Source organism: Chaetodon auriga, chromosome 3 (genome assembly GCF_051107435.1).
Source record: "Chaetodon auriga isolate fChaAug3 chromosome 3, fChaAug3.hap1, whole genome shotgun sequence".
In the NCBI taxonomy this organism is placed as follows: Eukaryota; Metazoa; Chordata; class Actinopteri; order Chaetodontiformes; family Chaetodontidae; genus Chaetodon; species Chaetodon auriga.
The window spans coordinates 18,221,916-18,241,467 of record NC_135076.1 but is presented as its reverse complement, the minus strand read 5'-3'; the positions used below and the strand labels follow the sequence as shown (position 1 = coordinate 18,241,467).

At 43.6% G+C, this 19,552-nt stretch overlaps 1 protein-coding gene across 3 annotated transcripts in view; it reads left to right on the top strand.

Moving 5' to 3' along the window:
• arhgef18b (rho/rac guanine nucleotide exchange factor (GEF) 18b) overlaps positions 1-19,552 on the top strand; it is a 39,945-nt gene that overhangs the window by 9,271 nt on the left and 11,122 nt on the right. For 2 of the 3 annotated variants that reach the window (XM_076726318.1, XM_076726320.1), the window contains 19 exons: positions 7,565-7,632; positions 8,297-8,342; positions 9,616-9,820; positions 10,475-10,581; positions 12,052-12,192; positions 12,747-12,997; positions 13,175-13,300; positions 13,420-13,537; positions 13,634-13,888; positions 13,988-14,064; positions 14,229-14,407; positions 14,575-14,648; positions 14,933-15,118; positions 15,274-15,420; positions 15,737-15,852; positions 16,553-16,621; positions 16,793-16,840; positions 17,043-17,306; positions 17,669-17,818. In XM_076726318.1, the coding sequence (XP_076582433.1) occupies positions 7,565-7,632; positions 8,297-8,342; positions 9,616-9,820; positions 10,475-10,581; positions 12,052-12,192; positions 12,747-12,997; positions 13,175-13,300; positions 13,420-13,537; positions 13,634-13,888; positions 13,988-14,064; positions 14,229-14,407; positions 14,575-14,648; positions 14,933-15,118; positions 15,274-15,420; positions 15,737-15,852; positions 16,553-16,621; positions 16,793-16,840; positions 17,043-17,306; positions 17,669-17,818 (2,627 nt within the window). The remainder of the gene's footprint in view (positions 1-7,564; positions 7,633-8,296; positions 8,343-9,615; positions 9,821-10,474; positions 10,582-12,051; positions 12,193-12,746; positions 12,998-13,174; positions 13,301-13,419; positions 13,538-13,633; positions 13,889-13,987; positions 14,065-14,228; positions 14,408-14,574; positions 14,649-14,932; positions 15,119-15,273; positions 15,421-15,736; positions 15,853-16,552; positions 16,622-16,792; positions 16,841-17,042; positions 17,307-17,668; positions 17,819-19,552) is intronic. The other variant, XM_076726319.1, reaches the window with a different exon arrangement.

The following is a 19,552-nucleotide window of genomic DNA, read 5'->3' as shown; positions in this document are numbered from 1 at the left end:
CCACACACACACACACACACACACCCACACACACCAGCGCACACACCCAACCAGAAACTGTAATAAATCCGAAAACATTTCTGAATTATCAAGAAAATCCTCAAATACTCTTTTTAGTTGTGACTATTTCTGACTTTATGCTATTTTAATACACTTGTTGACGTCGTCGTAATGTGGCAGATTACAGTAGTAAGAATCTGGTTTTCACTTTGTCTTCACAGCTATGTCATAGTGAGGAAAGTGATCATTTCACCAGCAGCTTTTCTTTCGCACCTTACCGAAAACAAAATGGTGCTTTCTTTCAGTTCCTCCTCACACAGCATTCAAACTTCTGATGCATTTCGTACAAAATCACACAGAGCGCTGCGTTTTTTTCACACTGCACCTTTACTGTGAGCCCTAGTTTTGCACAACTCATCTCACTTGTTTAGATGTGTTATCAGATCTATTAGCATCAGTCTCTGACGATTGTTTATGTGAATCTACAGCACGCCTTCACTCTGTTCCTCTGCCTTGACATATTCTTCACGTTTCCTGTCTTTTGTGTGTTGGACGAGTTCTTACTATGAGAAACTAGAGGCCCTACTTTGCCTGGAGGCAACCGCAGCCGTACAGTAGACCTGTATGGGACATTTCAACACCCCACAGCTCTCTTTTTCTGCCCCTCCTCAGCTGATAAGCCTGCAATACTCAAATGAAAAACATGTAAAACTATTTATGAGTAGAGTTCAGTGGAAAAACTGATCCAAGAAATCAGACTGGATGACAAACTGGTGAACAGGAATACCTTTTTCTTATAAGAAATATTTGAAAATGAAAGCCACTTTCAGTATCAGTGGTGTCAGTTTCAGCAGTAAGCTGATCAGATGGGTGGGGTAAAACCTGACCAAGATTGATTGATGTGTAATATAATTCTTACCACAGCCGCTGAGGCTGTAGTGAAGCGCAGTTTGATTTTAGAGATTTGCAAATACAGTGATGTAAAAATGAAATGGAAAGATTTTTGTGTGGATTTTAGCATCCTTTACCATTCCCTTTAACAGCGCCTTTTTAGATCCAGTATTAGCCGGGATGTCACTTAAGTTTCTCCATAGCTGTCTTGCTGCACCAAGTAAAAAAATGATAAAGCATGTGGCAAAAAAACTTTAAGTGACTTTAAAATCTTACTTATGAAAAAGCAGCAAAATATATTTAAAATATTAAAAGTTAATCTACTCAGTAAGCAGAAATGCATTATTTTGGGTGTGAAATGTATCATATCATATCAGATCAGATCATATATATAAGCTGAATGTGATAACAGATGCATTAACATTTGGCAGCCTTTTAAAGTTGTAGATGTAGAGCAAATGAATGGCTTCATATACTGTCAGATTAGATAGTTTACGCTATAACAATGCATCATATTCTACAAATGGATCATATGTTTTATTTGTGAGATTTTATCTGCAAAGTAACTAGAAACTGCTGCTGGTAGACAAGTGCAGTAAAAAGCACAATAGCTGCCTCCAAAATGAGGTGAGCATAAGCATATAGCAGTAGCATAAAATGGGAATACTTCAGAAAAGTACATCACAATGAAACCTGAGTAGTGTGAATGTACTTCATTATATTCCATCACTGCTTGCTCACAAAATGGGTGTTTTACCTTTATTATATAAACTCAAAGTGTGAGTGCACAGGGTATTTCCTCATGACACAGCCAGTCTAATGTCCGTACATCTGTGGACATTCTGGTAAATCAGAGGCTGTCTTCTTCTAAACCATGTGATCTGTTGGACAATTTCACATCACCAAATTAAGTTTCAACCAAAGAGCAGGGGAAGAGATCTGTCCTCAATAGTAGTACTATTTCATTTTCTTTGAACTGGACCATTTGCAAGGAGAGGAGCAGTTAGTCATCCTCTTCCGCCCCATTATTTCATGGCTGTAACCTCTTACGTTTCCTTGCTCCTTCTGTTCTGAGGGAGACAAAGGCCATAATATGTACAGAGCTTTGCAGTCTGACAGGAGGGGATATAATGTATGACTGTTTTTAATAGTGTGCTTATTAAACAAAGTTGTTCTGGCATATATCACAAGGCGCAGGGCACCACACACCCAGCGTGATTCAGACTGCGCTGCTTCATACACACAAACCAATAACACATCTATCTATCTCTCTCTCGCTTTCTTTCCTCGACGATCCGCCATTCACCAAACGTGGCTGCTGAGAGTGATAGAGTCATGATTCCTACATTTTGACACTTGTGCTGTTACACACACGCAGCCGTGAGAAAACAAGTGAGTGGCCCTTTAATTTGAGCCGAGCCCTGTGGGGATTCAGCCGAGAATCAGCCTGTGGAATGCGTCGCTTGTGTGCCAGAGATTGTTCCCAGTGAGAGTAGGACACAAAACTGGACAAAACCAACAATGTGGGATACTTGTGGCTATTGTTCTCAATGGCCGAACTGATTTATCTAGCTTACTGGCAGAGCACATTTACTTCTGGATGCAGCTGATTGAGATTAACCCGGGTCTTGTTGGAACGGTAAGAGGCAGCTGCTGTAGCGATGGTCTCAAGCGGGATCAGGTGGATAACTCCCGTTGTTTCGCTCAATGGACTTTTCGGGCATCCTGACCGCTAGCTAAGCAGCTAATGCTAATCATAGCCAACCAACCAGTTCTTGCATTTTCCTCCTGAAGGCTCGGTGTTATGTTTGGTTTGAGTCAGTGTGTTAACGAGGGGAGGCCCCGTCTAAAGTTTATTTGATATTCAATTTATCACAAAGTGGCCCAAATTAAATCCCAGTTACTCTCAACGTATAGCTCGCCGTTAGCCACTTAACGCTAGCGCGTTAGCCTGCCTGCAACCGCTTCTATTTGAAAAACAAGGTTAGTTGGGTAAGCAGTTAGCTCTAATTAGCTTAAAGTGATAGTTTGGTTTAACAAGCAAGCAGCTACATCAGCACTGTTTGTCTTTGTGTCTCTGTGTTGCACAACTTCCCTTCAGTTTTACTTTATGTGCCTTTTTTTCTTTGCTGCTGGCTGTAGACTTTGAAGCTCAACAGGTGATTGTTAGCTAGCGTTAGCGTCCAAGATAACTTCTGCTGTTTACCCGAAGTCGGACGTAAATTTACCAGCCTGCTCAGATGTTGCCCTAAATATGAAGGGATGTTAGTACATGCAGCAGTATTCACATTTATAGATTTATAGGGATCTGTCGTGTAAAGTCGAAGCTCCAGTTGCCATTACGATATGACTGTCTCTTGTATTTCATCTTGTGCTCCCTCCCCGTATAGTTGGCCCAGCGACTAAAGCAGCTAACGGGCTCGGTATTATAAAACGCCATAACCGTCGATGTGTTAAATGATGTTATTCCTGAGTGTCACATCCTTGCTTTTCTTACTCCTCTGCCTCTGTTCTGACCGAGCTTTCGCTCTGGCTGGGTCACATGGTGCTAATTGTGCTTGGCAGGTCCGCCGGTGCATAACAGCCCACTCTACTGACTCTGGGTCTCACCCATCTCACCCCGTTAGCACACCACTTCTCCACGCATCACTGATTCGCCTTCCAGCGTGCCTGGCTCTCTGGGTGTCTGCCTTTTAAGAGATTTAAGGTCTGACTGCCTCCTCGTCTCCTCTCAGTACATTTTCACCGCTTAAATGCTCTTATCGCCTGCTTTTCATGGCATCTATTGACCTAATTTGTCAGGTGATGGACATTCATGAGACATAATGAGTGAGATAATTGATATTACACTATGTGTGACTTTCACTTGTGCATTTCTGTAGATCTACTTCTGCCTTGGCTTTCCCTGAGCCTCATCGCCTCTTAGTGTCTGTGCGTTTGGTCTTTGAATGTGATCACGACCCTCCTTTTTGGGCGAGAAATGTGACCGGTGGAGATGTTTCGCTTCACTGAGCAAACAGCCCCCGAGCCCCAGTTCCTCCTGTTTCACCAGATGATGTCATGGGATGGCTGGCTGCTTCAGAGTTTGCCCCAAGTGTTGATGTTTTTGTCACTATCGTCCCAGGGAATTATCTTACACACACACACACACACACATGCACAGGAAAGCAGGTGATGTCAGTTTTTGGCTGCTGTGTAAGAAAGTAATACCCTCGCAACAGCTGTTAAGACCTCTTTTCCTTGAAGTTGGTTTGCACAACTATTTGTGGTTGCAGGGTTTTTCAAAGAACTGTGTAGGGTGACAGTGGGTGCTCTACATGGTTTGATGGGTTTTTTCCTTACCAAGAACAGTGAAAGGAAACCACAGCAAATATATCTGGCTTACTTACATAATGAATACTCCCCCAAGTTACTTCCACTGCAGATGGTGCACCATCAACATTAGTATGCTGTTTAACACTGATACACTTAAACTGAACAATGCTGGCATATGTGAAAAGTGGACCACTGCTTTACCTTATATTAGATGCTGTGGCCCATATAAAACACTGAACGTTAAGACTAACCCATGTGATTTGAAACCTTTAATTTAAGCTTAGGCAGTATTGGTGCTTTTGCAGACCTTTAAAGAATGACCTCCTGTTTCTTCTGTTTTAACATGCACCAAATTGAAAACTACAATTCCACTCACACTGTCTTGAATTTGACAGTGTTTGCACAGCCAGAATATGGTGAAACAACTTTTGAGTGTCCTGTTGAGTTAATGTTTCCTTGGAAGAACCCACCCTTCGTTATCAGGAGCTCTGCTGACTCCAGTCTCGTCCCATAAGATAAGACAAGGCAACACATTCTTAAGAATAAGCGTAGTAGTGCGGGTGATTTTCAGTTTGTCTTGGTATTTCATTTTCTCCTATGTGTTGCTTTGTTGGTTAGCTTCTTTTTCGTCAACCAGACCAAGCCAAAGAAAACCCTGTTCTTCTCTCACTCTGCTGATTGCAAGGGTGACCCAGGCTTCGTTTGCATTTCTAGTTCATTGAGTGACTCACTGAACTGTGCACTGCACACCACAAGTGTGCTTCTTGTAGTTACCAGTCAGCAGATTCTGGGTGTGGTGGTAGTTTTGATGGGGGATGAGTTTCCCGTGGATCTGCTGCAAACCGCTGTGCTGCTGACATGACCGAGCGACTGGAACTCATCACATTACTGAGGAGCAGCAGTGCTGGTCGACACTCACCTTATATGTCCACCTGATAATATAAATCACTATGACAGTGTATACTGTGCTCATGTCGAAGCTGTGTATACTCTGATCTGTCTGTTGTGACTTATTTTCTGGTGCAGTGCTGGTATATTTTCACCACACTGTGCTTCTGCCAAACGTCATGGTGGTCTGCACTGTAGCTGCAGCGAGTCATTGCTGATAAGCTTTGTGATACCAGCAGACAGAAAACACAGTGTTCTTGCTTATCTTTGGGTAATTTTTGACTTTCATTAAGCAAAAAATCTTTTGAATGCGGTTTGAGTACAATCACTTCTACTATGAAATAGCTTACTTTAGAGTTTCTCAGTGATGACTTGAAGTGATGTTGCAGTGATGTGCCTTTTTATTCCGTGTCCTTACCAGATCCTCTTATCTTTTCCTGTTTTTCACAACACTTTTCCCAGCCTTGCCCAGTCAGTAGGTTTGGGATGTTGTTGAAGATGTACTACAGGTGTGATAGACTTCATTAGATGTTCAAGTCTTGTTGTGCTTTTTGTCTTTTGTCTGGAAGAGCAAGGCTGGCAGGGAAAGACTGGAATTTACATATTAGTTGAAGCGAGGTGGAAAATTTTCTTTGGGTCTGGCTGCTTCACTGCTGATGAGTTTGTTGGCTTACTGACCTCGGTGCCCATTATCTCATCTGAAGGTAAATAAAATCACATTCTACAGAGATCTGATGTGATCCGATATGCAGCAATCATTTCTGAAAGTTGTTTGTGTTCGATCTTTTGTGCGTTTGTGCGAACTGTGCACTGCTCTGTGTCTTTACGGGCATTCAGTGGGCTCGCGCTGGTCCAGAATGAAGTGTAGCAGTTCAGTACTGCTGGATCCGACTCAAAGAGGGACACAGCAGCACTGCTGGTGAAGATTATTCAGAAGCCAGTTTCTGTTTTCTTTTCCTTCTGCTCAGCCAGCAATTGTTCATTTATTACCAGAGAGAGGGAGACAGAAGGGGTAGGTCAGAGCTTATGAATGAAATGAAATGAAATAATAGAGTTAAAATGGTTAAGGCTGTGTCTAAAGTGTGACAGGGCAAAATAGAAGATGGACTAGATTACACTCTCTAAGATAAACAACTCACACAGCATATGCACATATATTCCTTCTCACTTCACCCTCACACAAATTTTTATCTCTCTCTGTTTCAGGCCTTTACTGCACAGGAAGAAGGGTTTTTCTCATTGTTTCCATTGTAGCAGGCAGCACACAGAAGGGGAATAAGCAATAGAGGCCTTTACATTAGGCTGTACAGCAGTTAGTGGAAGTTGCTGGTGGGGGTTATGTTTTAACTGTGTTGTTCACAGGAGGGCCACCTTTGTCAACAAGCTATGCAACCAAGTTCAGACAATCACCATACAGCCTCATCCCCTGTGTACCATGGTAAATGTAAATGGGCAGTGTTTGTTGTTGGCTATAAACAGAAATTACTGGTCAAGAAAATATTACATGACAAAGCACAGGTTGTAGAAAATATCATTACAATCCTTGTTATCGTAAAACAGAGCACTTTAACATACAAAGCAACAACGGTCTGATTCTGATGTCGGACTTTTTGTTCCTTTTTTCCTCACCATGGTATTTTCCAGTATTGAGTGACCCACTTGGTGCAGTCAGCTGAAGTCTGCTTTTCACCGATAGCTTTGTTAAATCAGGCAGATTAGCTTCTACTCTCTGTTTTCATTTCAGTGTGTAAATGCATTTCCGAACTTGTGTACGTGTATATGTTTTGCATTGACGGCCATGCGCTCCTTGGTTGGGATCAGGCTTTGCATAGTGATAACTTCATTTGTTTGGCCGGCTGAGTCTCCCAGGAAAGGCTTCTGTTGCTTGCCGCATACAGTATGAAGCTAGGCTGAAAGATTAAATTGTTTTCTTTTGCTGTTGTTTTCCAGTAATTGAGTAGAACGTGGAGGGGAGAAATTAATGCCTGCAGTATGTTTTTCCAAAACAACTCTTGATTTGTATCTGTGCTAATCAGTGGAGATGCAGTCAGTCGTTACATCTAAACCTGAGCGGTAGCTTTGTTTTCCGTACAGGGAGAAAAGCAGACAAAAAGAGAAACTTATTACTGAGAAACAGGGAGCTCCTGACCTGCCGACAGCACGACTCATACGTGTAAACAAACTCTGGGATACTGCTGCACCAGTCTTTCACTTGATGAGAAAACTTGTCTGAAAACAAACACCTTACATTGTGATTGCTGATGGCAGCAGCTGAAAAAAAACTCCCATCCTTTTGCTTTGAACACCGCCTCGAGCGGCTCTTGGATTGGTTTTGAAATTTCAAACTTGGTTTACTGTATCATAGATCCCATCCACATTCAGTCCAAAGCCGCCACTGTTGTCTCTGTATGCTGTGTACTCCGTATCTAATGCAACACTGACTCTGTGTTCCCTTCCTGCTGTTTTTCAGATTGTGCTGTGAACGTTCACAAGAGCTGCAAGTCTCTGCTGGGCGAGTGCACCAGCAGCAAGAATAAGGTAAACACTACACTGGAGCATAGAAAAACAAGGACTAAGGCTACAGCGAAGTCACCCTAGTACCTAAACTTTCACTGCGTTCTGTTGTTTGGATATGAGGACGAGGTCTGTCCACGTGTACGTGGTCTGACACGGGATCAGTAGCACAGAGGGAAAACAACAAATTAAAGAAAGTAAGAACAAAGGAAGTACCAGTGGCTTAAGATGCATTAATGCCTCTTTGTATTGGCAACTCTTATTTTACTGTGCATTTAGTGTCGCCACTGTGATGTTAAATGCATGTCTCATTCCCTGCTGTTAATGAATTGTACATAGAAAGAAATGGGATGTGGTTGTGTCAGTTTTCACTATTGACACTTCATGCTCCTGCAACCACAGTTATTGCCTTCTCTACATAGCCATGCTTCATGCTCTGTAGTTACATTTTTGAGGAGGTGCATATTAACCATAAGGGAATCCTCTATGCTGCAACAAAGGCTCAACATGCAGCTACTGCAGCACCTTAACAGGGAATCATATGTTAAGCAAACTGTGTGAGCAGGCTGGTCCTGTGATATAGTGCAGCAAGAGTGTGTGCAATTTTCTTGTAGTCTGTCAGTTAGGTGATAAAAACTTGAGAGAAAGGCCTTGAAGAATGCTGTCTTTATTTGTTTTCTCCTCACAGAGAGATTCTCTACCGAGGACCGGCTCATCAGGATCGCCTTACCTTGGTAAGCTGAATGCACAGATGTACCGATGTGAATCCTATGGAACACAGTGTCAATCGAAGCGGGGGGGGGGGGGGGGGTTAGTCATGGTTTAGTCCCACTGTGTCAAATTAAAAAGATGGTTGCCTCTCTGGTGGTTTTCAGGGGATTAAAAAGATGAAGCCCTCTGATATATGTGGAATCATCTGTCTTTCTGTTATTGTCTGTGTGTGTGTGGGTTGTGTGTGTGTGTGTTGGTGGTCATTGTGGTGTATGTGTGTGTCTGCGCAAACAGGGAGATTGGCCTCCAACAGGCTTTGACAATTTTTTTTCTAAGGAACATTGAAAGTCAGTTGTCTTGTTAAATTGAACAGCCTGGGAATGAATGTGCTTTCATTCAGTATTATCATGTGGTCCGTCCCGGGAAATTTCAGTCAGTGCTAATTGTAACATTCAGCAGCTCCTGCTGCCGGTGATTGAACCCACAGGAGACACGAATGGCTGCAACAGCAGCAGCTTAAATTAATCTCCTGTAGCACTTGTTATTCTCCTCTGAACAGCTGGAGTCCTGTCAGCCACACCTGATTCCTCCTCACGTCCTGCTCTGGCCAATCAGCAGCCTGCGAAGGGGGTCAGGATAACAGCGAGCAATCAGAAAGTGCGAGAACTATTTAAGGGTGTGTGTCTTTCCAGAAGTTACTCGAAGAGATCAGACGTGAAGAATCTGGCCGTGTATAAAGCCAGGCTTTGTGCTCTCCTCTGCCTGTTTCTTTACACCATTGAAGGAACGTCACTCATTTACTTTTTCAATAACATCTACTGATACCACAACAAAGACTTTTGAACCTTGCTGTGGAGTTTAGATTATTATTCTGCTCCTACAAATTGTAGACTTTTACAATGGAGCTAGCTGTGACTAAAGGCACTACCCGAAGGGCCCCCAGAGGTTGCTCAAGGATTGCTAAAGCATCCTCCTCCTCGTCTTCAGCATCATCCTCTGCCTCGACGCGGGGTCTGTCCGGACGCGTTGGTGTTAGATTGATGATGCACCGTGACCTGATCACCTGCCAATTCTTCCGATCCCTGCCTCGATCTTGGATGAAAAATTACTGCTGTCGATTTCGACAGCAGTCAAACAAGCACCCGCCTGCCTCTCCGTCCCCATCCTCCTCTTCTTCTCCCCCTCCTCAGTGGTCATCTTCTTCTGTCTCTCACTCCTCACCTCCTTTCTCTTCACGTTCCTCCTCTGTACCCTCACATTTCCTCAGTTCACTCACCTCTCGTCTTTCGTCCCCAGCACTAAAAGACCGGGACAGAGAGCGGGATTTGGGCCCAGCCTCATCACAGGCCCTGGATGGCCACGCAGGTTTTCTCAGCACCCCAGGCATGACCATTAGTCCGTGGGGTCCTAGCACTCAGCCAACTGCCGCCCATACCCCCAGCTCCACCGCTGCCCCCGCCTCCAGCCTTGGCCACAGCCTCTGTCACAACAGCAGCTCAGGGTGAGTATCTCTGCTGTGCAAGTTAAACTTTTTCAGTCCTGTCAGAGGAGTTTTTCTTTTTCTTTGTGAGTCATTTCTTTTTAAAAAGATTGCTCCTGAAGGACGAGATTCAGGGATGAGAAGTTCAAACACCACCACAAAAATGAGCTATCTGTCTCTCAAATCTATAATTCTGTGGATGTTTACAGGATCTGCTGTATGTTAATGCTGGATATTTTTAGATTCTTTGCTGCAGAGGTACTATTTTCTCTATGCCATCCTAAGGTGTGTATTTATAGTTGACATATCAAGGCAAGCTGTCTTTTCTAATATAACAGCCATTTGAAAGTGAGTCTAGACGGTTCTCAGAAGTGGACTACCGCTGCATCGCAACGAAAAGCGTGTCGGGAGATGGGAAAGAAGTAGTTGAGGGAGAGAGAGACAAAGACATGAGCAGAAGACAGTGAGTCATAGATGGGCAACAGTAAGTAGGAAAGAAACATGTAGTTGCCTGAGTCTCTCTTTTGTCTCATTTTATGTCGTTGTTACTGTGGACCCGTAAATGTTGGCACATGTTGGCTGCCAAGTTTGTTTAGACTGCCAGCAGCTAGTGGGAATAAGCTGATTCAGTGTTAGCATGTATGCCACCTTGGACTTGTGGTTGTCGTCCCTCAGATCCCTCCCTGGGGAGATGGATGAGACAGATGCTCTCCGCTCCAAACGCTGCAACGAAGACGCCATTTCCCTCGCTCCCTCCACCACCGAGTCCATCATCGTTGAAGGTGAGGTGACTGACCGAGCCGGGGATTGAACTTCGCTCCACTCTTGGTTGAAATTGTTATTGTGGCGATGCTGTTTTTCTAATGCAACTACCTTTTCTAAGCCTGTCCAGTGCTCTAAGATCTATGTATTTGAGTACAGAGTGATCGTTTGTCTTCAGGGAGTTTCAAATCCAGGGAGGAGGGAGTGTGCAGAGTGTTATGTGGAGTCAGGGGTGACCTCACCCTTTCTCATTAAGCTGTAGTGTGTGGGAGACAGTGACAGGCTAACTGGGTACTAGGTTGCCACATACAAAGAGCTACTGCACCATCTTTTTCTCCCAGCTGACCTGTTTTAGTGTTAATTGTTTTGTCAGACACACACTTTGCCAGTCAGTAGCAGCTTGATTTCCCTCTCCGGGGCTTTACACTGTATCGCTGAAGGAAGTGCAGAAAAACTAACTGGACACAACATTGGTTTACTATCTTGTGCGTACTTTTAACATTTTAGGCACTAAGCTGATGGCATTGTTACAAAATCTCCCTCTTAAGGAAGTCCCCTACAATTAGAAGTGTAACCTATTTATAAATACTAATGTAATACAAATATAGTGTGTAGGGTCAGCTGCGGACAAGCACCTCTTCAGATGTAGGTCAACATTGATGGGTGTCACCCTCTAAAGCACACTATTTTGTTGCACCCCAGGTTTAGATGTGCTCAAATCATATTTCATTGTCATCACAGTGTGATATATACACTGCCAAAGACTGCCTGAAACGCAGTGAATAAGAAAAATAACATTGAATATAAGTGCCGTTCACACTCAGCATGCAAACATTTGACCTGTCAGATGGAGCCTGAGATACGTGCACACATACGTCGCAGATTTTCCTCATGCCCTGTAGGCCTACTCTGAGCTTCATCTCCTTTATTTATGCACTTAACAATTAAAGTATGGACAAATTGTGTTGTTGAGTCAAGATTGATTAGTTCATATTGCCTTGTCACTATCTGCATATATCATTTTCCGCCCCACCAAAGCACAAAAAGACGAGACGTTAAGTCAGCGATGAACTATTCTTGAAGTTCACAATAAGTAATCGGTGACCTTTATGAGGGGAATCATCACTTGACATTCGTTGTTCATCATGAATGAATCTGCTAAAGTCATCTGAGGACTTGAGTTACCGTTAGTCCTATAGAGGGAAGAAGACGTTCTCATTTTGCGTCATCAATCATTTTGAAAGAGTTTGAGTGTTTTCTTAGTCATGATGAGATGACCTTTAGCTGCACAAGCCAGACAGTTTTCTCCCACAGTTACTGCTCTGCTGACCATTGCGTCTGGCTTTCCTGTGAAGAAACTGACCTAAACATGTGCTGCCATGTTTATGAATTTCCTGTCATATCAGGAGTCAACTTGAAATGTTTTTTTTGTTCTGTATTATAAAACTGTAATGTGTCATAGTTTTTGAGGCCTCTGCTTGTCTCCTCAGATGCTCACTATGCAGCAGTACGGGCTGATCTGGAATCTGATGCGCTGGACCTGGAGGCAGAGTCATGGAGTTTGGCAGTTGACCAGCAGCATGTTAAGAAGCACTCTAAAGAAACGGTGAAGAGACAGGATGTGATATATGGTAAGTGTGGTTTCAGGTCTCAGGTCACACCTGTACCTGTCTAGTCAAGGACCCATCCACCCCACGGACTGACTGGTAGCTTTCAGCATGATGGACCATGACCAATGACCAGATATATAATATTTGTGCATGCTGTCAATTGTAGTTCTTCAAAAGAACTGACCAAAATCACAATTGGCAGAATTCAGAAAATCAGAATCGGCCATGAATACTCTCAAAAATCTAGTTCTGTTGGAAGTTTGAGCCTGTTGTACTAGCATTGGCTAATTTAGCCTCGAGCAGAGTAAGCTCCCTTCTTTCTAACTCCTCAGCTCCCTCTTGAGAGACAAAAGGCTATACACAACTTTTTCCACATATGCTGTAGTACTCCTGAAGATCTGTAAACAGACTGAGATATGTAAACTCAGCAAAGTTCTCATTAAATTTCACGGCTATTTTAAGAAACCACTTTAGCCAGGAAGCACCCGTTGTGAACCAGTCCATAACATTGAGATTATACATGTACATGCTTATTATGGCAAAGCATAAACATCTGACTCCACGTCATTTTTCAGAGTTGATGCAGACTGAGATGCACCATGTGCGAACGCTGAAGATAATGCTGCGCGTGTACGTCCGGGAGCTGAAGGAGAACCTCCAGATGGACTCAGGCAGGCTGGACTGTCTGTTCCCCCGTTTGGAAAACCTCCTCGAACTTCACACACATTTCCTGTCTCGTCTCAAAGAGCGGCAGAGAGAAAGCCTCGTCTCGCCCAACGACAGGAACTACACCATCAGCAGAGTGGCAGACATTTTGATCACACAGGTAGGCGTACAGGGACATGCATTCACGCCCGGCATTGATTTCTTGAATACATAATGGAGTTACAGATGCACAATATGGTGCACAAATTCATGTACACAGCATAGTATATGTGCCATGGTGCAGTGTGGACAGGCACACCAACACAGACTGCTGATGACAGTTTTTATCGTTCTCCAGTTCTCAGGTGAAATAGGTGAGAGGATGAAGGATAGCTATGGAGATTTCTGCAGTCACCACACTGAGGCTGTCAGCTACTACAAAGAACAGTGGCACAACAACAAGAAGTTCCAGAACATCATACGGGTAAGATGTGTTAGCAGTCTTTGTCACCAGATTTAATGCACAGTGCCTTTATAGTACAGCATGTGAATCCACGTGCAGTCGGATAAATATAAAGTGAACTAATGTCTCTCTTTCTTCAGAAAATCAACAACCTGTCCATTGTGCGGAGGTTAGGAGTGACCGAGTGTATTCTGCTGGTGACACAGCGCATCACCAAGTACCCAGTTCTAGTGGAGCGCATTCTGCAGAACACTGAAGGTCCAGCGCTTCACGTGAAACTGCTAAAGAAATTACAATCACCATCACCTTTGTTTTGCAACATCTATAAAGTATGAAATGTTCTTCTGTCTCCAGCGGGTACAGAGGAGCACGAGGATCTGACTCGGTCGCTTGGTCTGATTAAAGACACCATCGTTCAGGTCGACGCACTGGTTAATCTCTATGAGAAGAACTCTCGACTCCGAGAAATACACAACAAGATGGAGCCAAAGGCACTGGGAAAAATCAAAGATGGCCGAGTGTTTCGCCGGGAGGACCTTGCACAGGGAAGGAGACGACTGCTGCATGAGGGCACGGTCAACTGGAAAGCTGCTTCTGGCAGGCTCAAAGGTATGATGTGGCATGATGTGTGTCTTCTCTCTTCCCATCTAACTTCTTTCCAGCTTGCTGAAGTCTGACTTCTCCATCCATGATTATTTGTCCTTCCAGATATTCTTGCAGTGCTCCTGTCAGATGTGTTGCTCTTGCTACAAGAGAAGGATCAGAGATATGTTTTTGCCACAGTGGTAAGTGACTAAACGCAGTTCTTCTGTCAGTATGACACTATCTAATGAAAACTTTATGTGACAGCTCTGTAAATGTCATTCATCAAAGTTTACCACTTTAAGTACAAGTAATCAGAAAGCATGCCCTGGTGTCTCTTCCCTCTCTCTTCTTGTTAACCACTCAGGATAACAAGCCGTCAGTGATCTCCCTTCAGAAGCTGATTGTCAGGGAAGTGGCCCATGAGGAGAAAGCCATGTTTCTTATCTGTGCCTCCTCCAATGAGCCAGAGATGTATGAGATTCACACCACCTCTAAGGAGGAGCGGAACAGCTGGATGGCACAGATACGACAAGCTGTTGAGAGGTAGCTGCATGAACACCGAGAGGAAATACACAAACATACTGTGCTTTTATTTACATTTCATTTATTTGAGTTTTGAAATAAAAATTTCTAAAAAGTTTATAAACCTCTTTCTCAGTTTGCTTCTTCTGTCTCCCTCTCTCACTGGCTTCTGTCCTGTCGCCTCTTAGCTGTCCTCACACAGAGGAGAGACTGTTCAGCGAGGAGGAAGAGGCGCGAGCTTTCAGGTTCAAAGAATTTCAAGGTAAGTGCGGATCAAGTCAGCAGCGACAGATGTAGTTGGCCACAAGGGGGTGCTCATGTATCATATTAAATTGTTAGTTATTTACTTCCCTTTTCTGTGAATATCATTTGAGTAAATCAAATCAGCTGTTTTAGGACATAGAGTGTTAAAACCACATCATGATATTTCAGTGTGGTAAAAGATAAGGGTTCCTGTAAAGATGCACAAGAAGTGAACATGAGACAAAACCTGCATCCCTATCTGTTGTCTAAGAAATTAAGTCTATGCCTTGTTTTCCGTTGCAGAACGGCTGAGCCAGAAGGATGCAGTGATCGCCCAGGCTCTCACAGAGAAGCTGCAGCTGTTTGCAGACATGACAGAGTCTGTGGCAGGTACAGAGGACACAGCTTCACGTACCAGACTTCTGCTCCGGGGAGACGCCTCAGACCTCCAGCAGGGGGAGGCCCTGCTCAAAGGAGCCATCACCGAGGGTAGGACAATGCTGCATGATATGTGTATGTGTGTGAATTTCACACACTATATGTTCACTGCAGCTCTATAGTACATCAGTAGGTAGTAGTATTTGTTGCACCTCTCTCTCTCAGTCCAAACTTCCAACCTTAACTTGCTCTCTCTTTCACTTCAGTGGAGAACCTCCAGAACCTGCTGCAGTCTAGGGTGATGGAGGAGGCTCCAACCTCGCGGCTGGAGGAAGGGGGCGGCTCAGGGGTTCTGCCCAAGCGAGCGGATACCTTTGGTGGCTATGACAGCAGCCCCACTATCCTCAGTAAGAGTGAGTCCAGCACAATCTATGCCCTGAGGAGGCCTACCATCTAATGGATTTTCAGTTGTATTTCAGTGGCCTTTAATCCATTAATGAAGTATGAATTATAATTATAAATAAAAGATTCCTTGGATTGGTTTATGTGTATGGTTTTTCTGACTGACTAAAACAAAAGCATTTCAAGACAGCTGTGGGTGAATGTATATGTGTGTGTGTTGTTTCTGTATAGTGTTTGTGATTGTCAGTACTTCTATGTATGTATTTAATTATTTGTGTGTGTTTGTCCCTGCGTCTGTGCGCCTCGGTGTCGATGTGTCTGTACCAGATGGCAGTGTGAAGAAGAACTTTTCTTGTGAGTCCAGAAACAGAGACAGAAGCCAGAGAGCCAGCTCTGACCCTCAGCTCAAAGACCTCTGCGGCAGCCACACCCTGGAGCAGACGGTAGGGGCTCAGCACACACACACACGCGCACACGCAGTATATCTTGGGATGAGTCACATGTTATTGCCTTTTAAAGAGTAATAACGAGACCAATCATCTGGAAAGTTTGCTGTTGTTTACTGTAACCCTGCTCTCATAGGTCACTTCATTTCTTATAAGTAGGTACAAGCCTTGATAACACAAACTCATTGGTTTACCTTTCAGTAAGTGAAAATTTAATGACTTGCACTGAGGATATCTGAGTTAAAGTACTATGAGGAGGTTCATACAGACTTTACACAATATGCTGTTCCTGTGTTGCTCAAAGGGAAGTACTCCATGTTAAATTACTGACAAATATTTGATCAATATTTCATATCTTGTGCTGCTCAATCCTCATATCAAGATTGTAGAAACTAGAGTTTTAACATTATTTTCCATGCAGAATAATAGTTTTACCTTTTCCAACACTGGCTAATGACAGCAGGTCAGAGGAATGGCTTTTGGATTTCAGGGTGTTGGACGGAGAGAAATTAAGACACGTGCCTGGTGTCAGCTTTTTGGACACATGAATGCTTGACATTACATATTGCTTTAGTACATTTCAGATGTTCTAAATGTTTTCCCAGCACCTATATTGTAAAGCAGTGCTGAACAGTACTCGCAGTGTGTTTGAGACGTTATTTCAGGACTCGCTGTGTGTCTGACTGTTGTTGTTCAGGTTGATGAGAGCTGCTGCTCTCCTGCCAGATGGAACCGCATCTGGTCCAACTCCTTCCCTGAGGCTGAGGTAAACTCTGTCACCTTGTGCAACACAACGCTGCTGCAGTTGATATTCAGAGCCATGCCTGCTGAACTGAAAAGATGCAACCACGAGAGGCTTGCTAATCCAATGAAATGTTGTTTTGGTGATGCTTGTGTTTATTTGATTATGATAACCTTGCCCGTGTCTCCATTCTAGTTCTTTGACAGCGTGCTAATGCTCTCCCAGAGGCTCTACAGTCTGCAGGTAATTCTGTCACTGATTAAAACAGGTGGTATATTGTGTGTTTGCAGATTAGTTGCGTCATTTATTTGATGTCTGTATTTGCAGTTTAACTCACTCATGTTCTTTCTGCTGACTGTGAGAGTGAATAAACATTGTCTTAGTACAATATTGAAATATGTTCCTGAATTGTCTTATGTTATTTTTCTCCTGTCTCTGTCTTCAGGCCATCATATCACAGTGGGACAGTCACATTGAGCTGCAGCGGGCCTCCCTGCCCGGCCGCCACAGAGGGAACGTGCTCCTGGAGCAGGAGAAACAGCGGACTCTGGCCCTGCAGAGAGAGGAGCTGGCCAGCTTCCACAAGCTGCAGTCTCAGCACCGGCAGGAGCAGCAGCGCTGGGAGAGGGAGAGGGAGAGGCACCGGCAGCAGGTGGAGGCCACTGAGGCCAGGCTCCGACAAAGGGAGGAGGAGTGCAGACGGCTGGAGGTGAAGTGTTCTGTCCAACCTGAGGGCTGCGCAACAGATTTTAATAGCAAAAGATATGTGTGAAAGGCTGAATTTCATGAACTTCCTGCTCTGCTTTGCATTTATATTTATGGGTCCATTGTTCCAGTAGTGATTTTCCCCTTTGTAATGAAAACAAGTAAACTGTTCCTGTTTCGTTCTGGTTTGTATGACTTTAATACAAATGGCTTCTCAAATTGCATTAGAAACTTTTTGGACTTCCGTTCAAGTTGATGTCTCAGTTCAGTGCGCACTAGCAATAAAACAAAAAAAGGTTTTAGGGCTGTATTTTAGAAATATCAATATTCCACACAAATTTTGCAACATTGCTCATTTTGGTGCAGGAGCATCTGGCAGAAGAGAAGAAGGAGCTGGAGAGTCAGAGGAAGAAGTACCAGGAGGACCTGGAGAGGCTGAGAGAGTCCACCAGAACTGTGGAGAAAGAAAAGGAACGCCTGGAACACCAGAAGAAGATCAAGAGGAAGACTATTGAGGTGGGGAACCTGTGGTGGTGTTGAGGGCGGGTACATAAGGTCAGCACATTATCAGATCAGACCCTCACAGCCAGACACAAAAATGAAAAATGAAGCTTATGCTAACTAAGCAGCAAAGTCTGGAGCTGAAAAGATGAAGCAAACGCAACAAAAAGTGCCAAAAACTGCAGTTCCTCGAATGGCCACTTGAGGGTGGCTCCAAGAGAGAGTAAATCCCCATAGACCCCCATATTAAAGCGGCCAACTTCACAGCAGAAATAAACATGTCTACAGCCTGGTACAAAAAAACAGGTTTTGGTCTCTACAGCTACTTTCCCCTTTCATGACAACTGTATGGGGGGTGAATTTTTATACAGCTCAGTTGTTTGAATTTTATTAAGACTTATGCATAATTATGGGCATGGAGGCTTTGAGTGGCCGCTAGCCACCAGGTTTCAACAACCAGGCTTCGTTCGGCTTGCCTCAGTTCCACCCACGCTCCACCTTTTTGTCCATTTTTGGATTAGCCAGGAGCTTGGTGGAGTCAGGCGCTGCCGAGATGGCAACAGCCAGAGCCCCTGTCACCGAGCCTCAGTCTATGAAGCTAACAGATGTGCAACATTTTACAATCATCTCGTTAATTGCATACGTATACACTTCACTACATATAGTACACTACAGTCAGAACTTCAAGGTTTTATTATTGATGGTCAAAAGATTTTCAGTTATTATAATTTAAAGGTGACTTCAATAGGAAAAGAAAATAGCATTTGAAAAATATGAAATGGTAAATTGAAGGTCATAAAAGAGTTACTGCACCTTTTAAAGTTGTGTATGAAATTAGGAGAAAATGGTGCTGTGTCATTAGTCAGAGGACAGAAAGTAAGAAGGGACTTTCCGTCTCTCTGTCTTCCCTTTTCACTGTTTTCCAAATCTCCAAGACTTTCCCAACCATGGCTCTTTTTTTTTTCCCCTTCATCATTCTTAATTCGTCTATAACTTCAGCACACATTAGCAGTAACTGAGATCCAGCAGAGTCGCGCTGAAGGGACTTGGTTTCAGCTCCCACAGCCTGTGTCATAGATGGGCATAATGATAAACACATACGCCTGAATCTCTAATCACTCAACGGAGGAATCCACCTACGCAGGGAGCAGTCTTTCTCCTCTCTCCTCCCTGTGTTTCCACACTTGTATCCCTCTTTCTCTCCTTGTAGTACAATGCGGGCCATTGTTTGTGAGTTTCATGGGAGAGGAGCTTTGAGAAAGATACACTGAGACTGAAATTTCACGCCCGGTGCTAACAGATCTGTCAAGGAGCTGCAGGAAAACTACTTAATATCAGCCTTTAGTGTTTTCAAAGGTCTGAATCAGCGTCTCAGTTTTGTTGAGTAGCATTCACTGTGACAAGCTGAGGAGAGCTACGGGTGAATGTAGCATTGGAAGTTCAATCTCGAAACAGACCTCATCTTCCCATCAAACTGAGAGGATACAGACTGACATGTAGCACTTGTGTTGTCCATACTAAAAGAGGGATATATCATGATACAGATCATTATCTGGAAAATCAATGAAGAGGTTGTTCTTGTGTAAAACCTGACAGGAGTTTCAGTTTTTTGGTTAATCCAGCAAATTACAGACCTGGCAAAACAAAATACTTCATTATATTGATGAAAAATAACATGAAGGTCCAGTATAAACAATACAACAAACTCATTTCACTACATTAACACAAGTTGGTTAGAAAGAGAAGCTA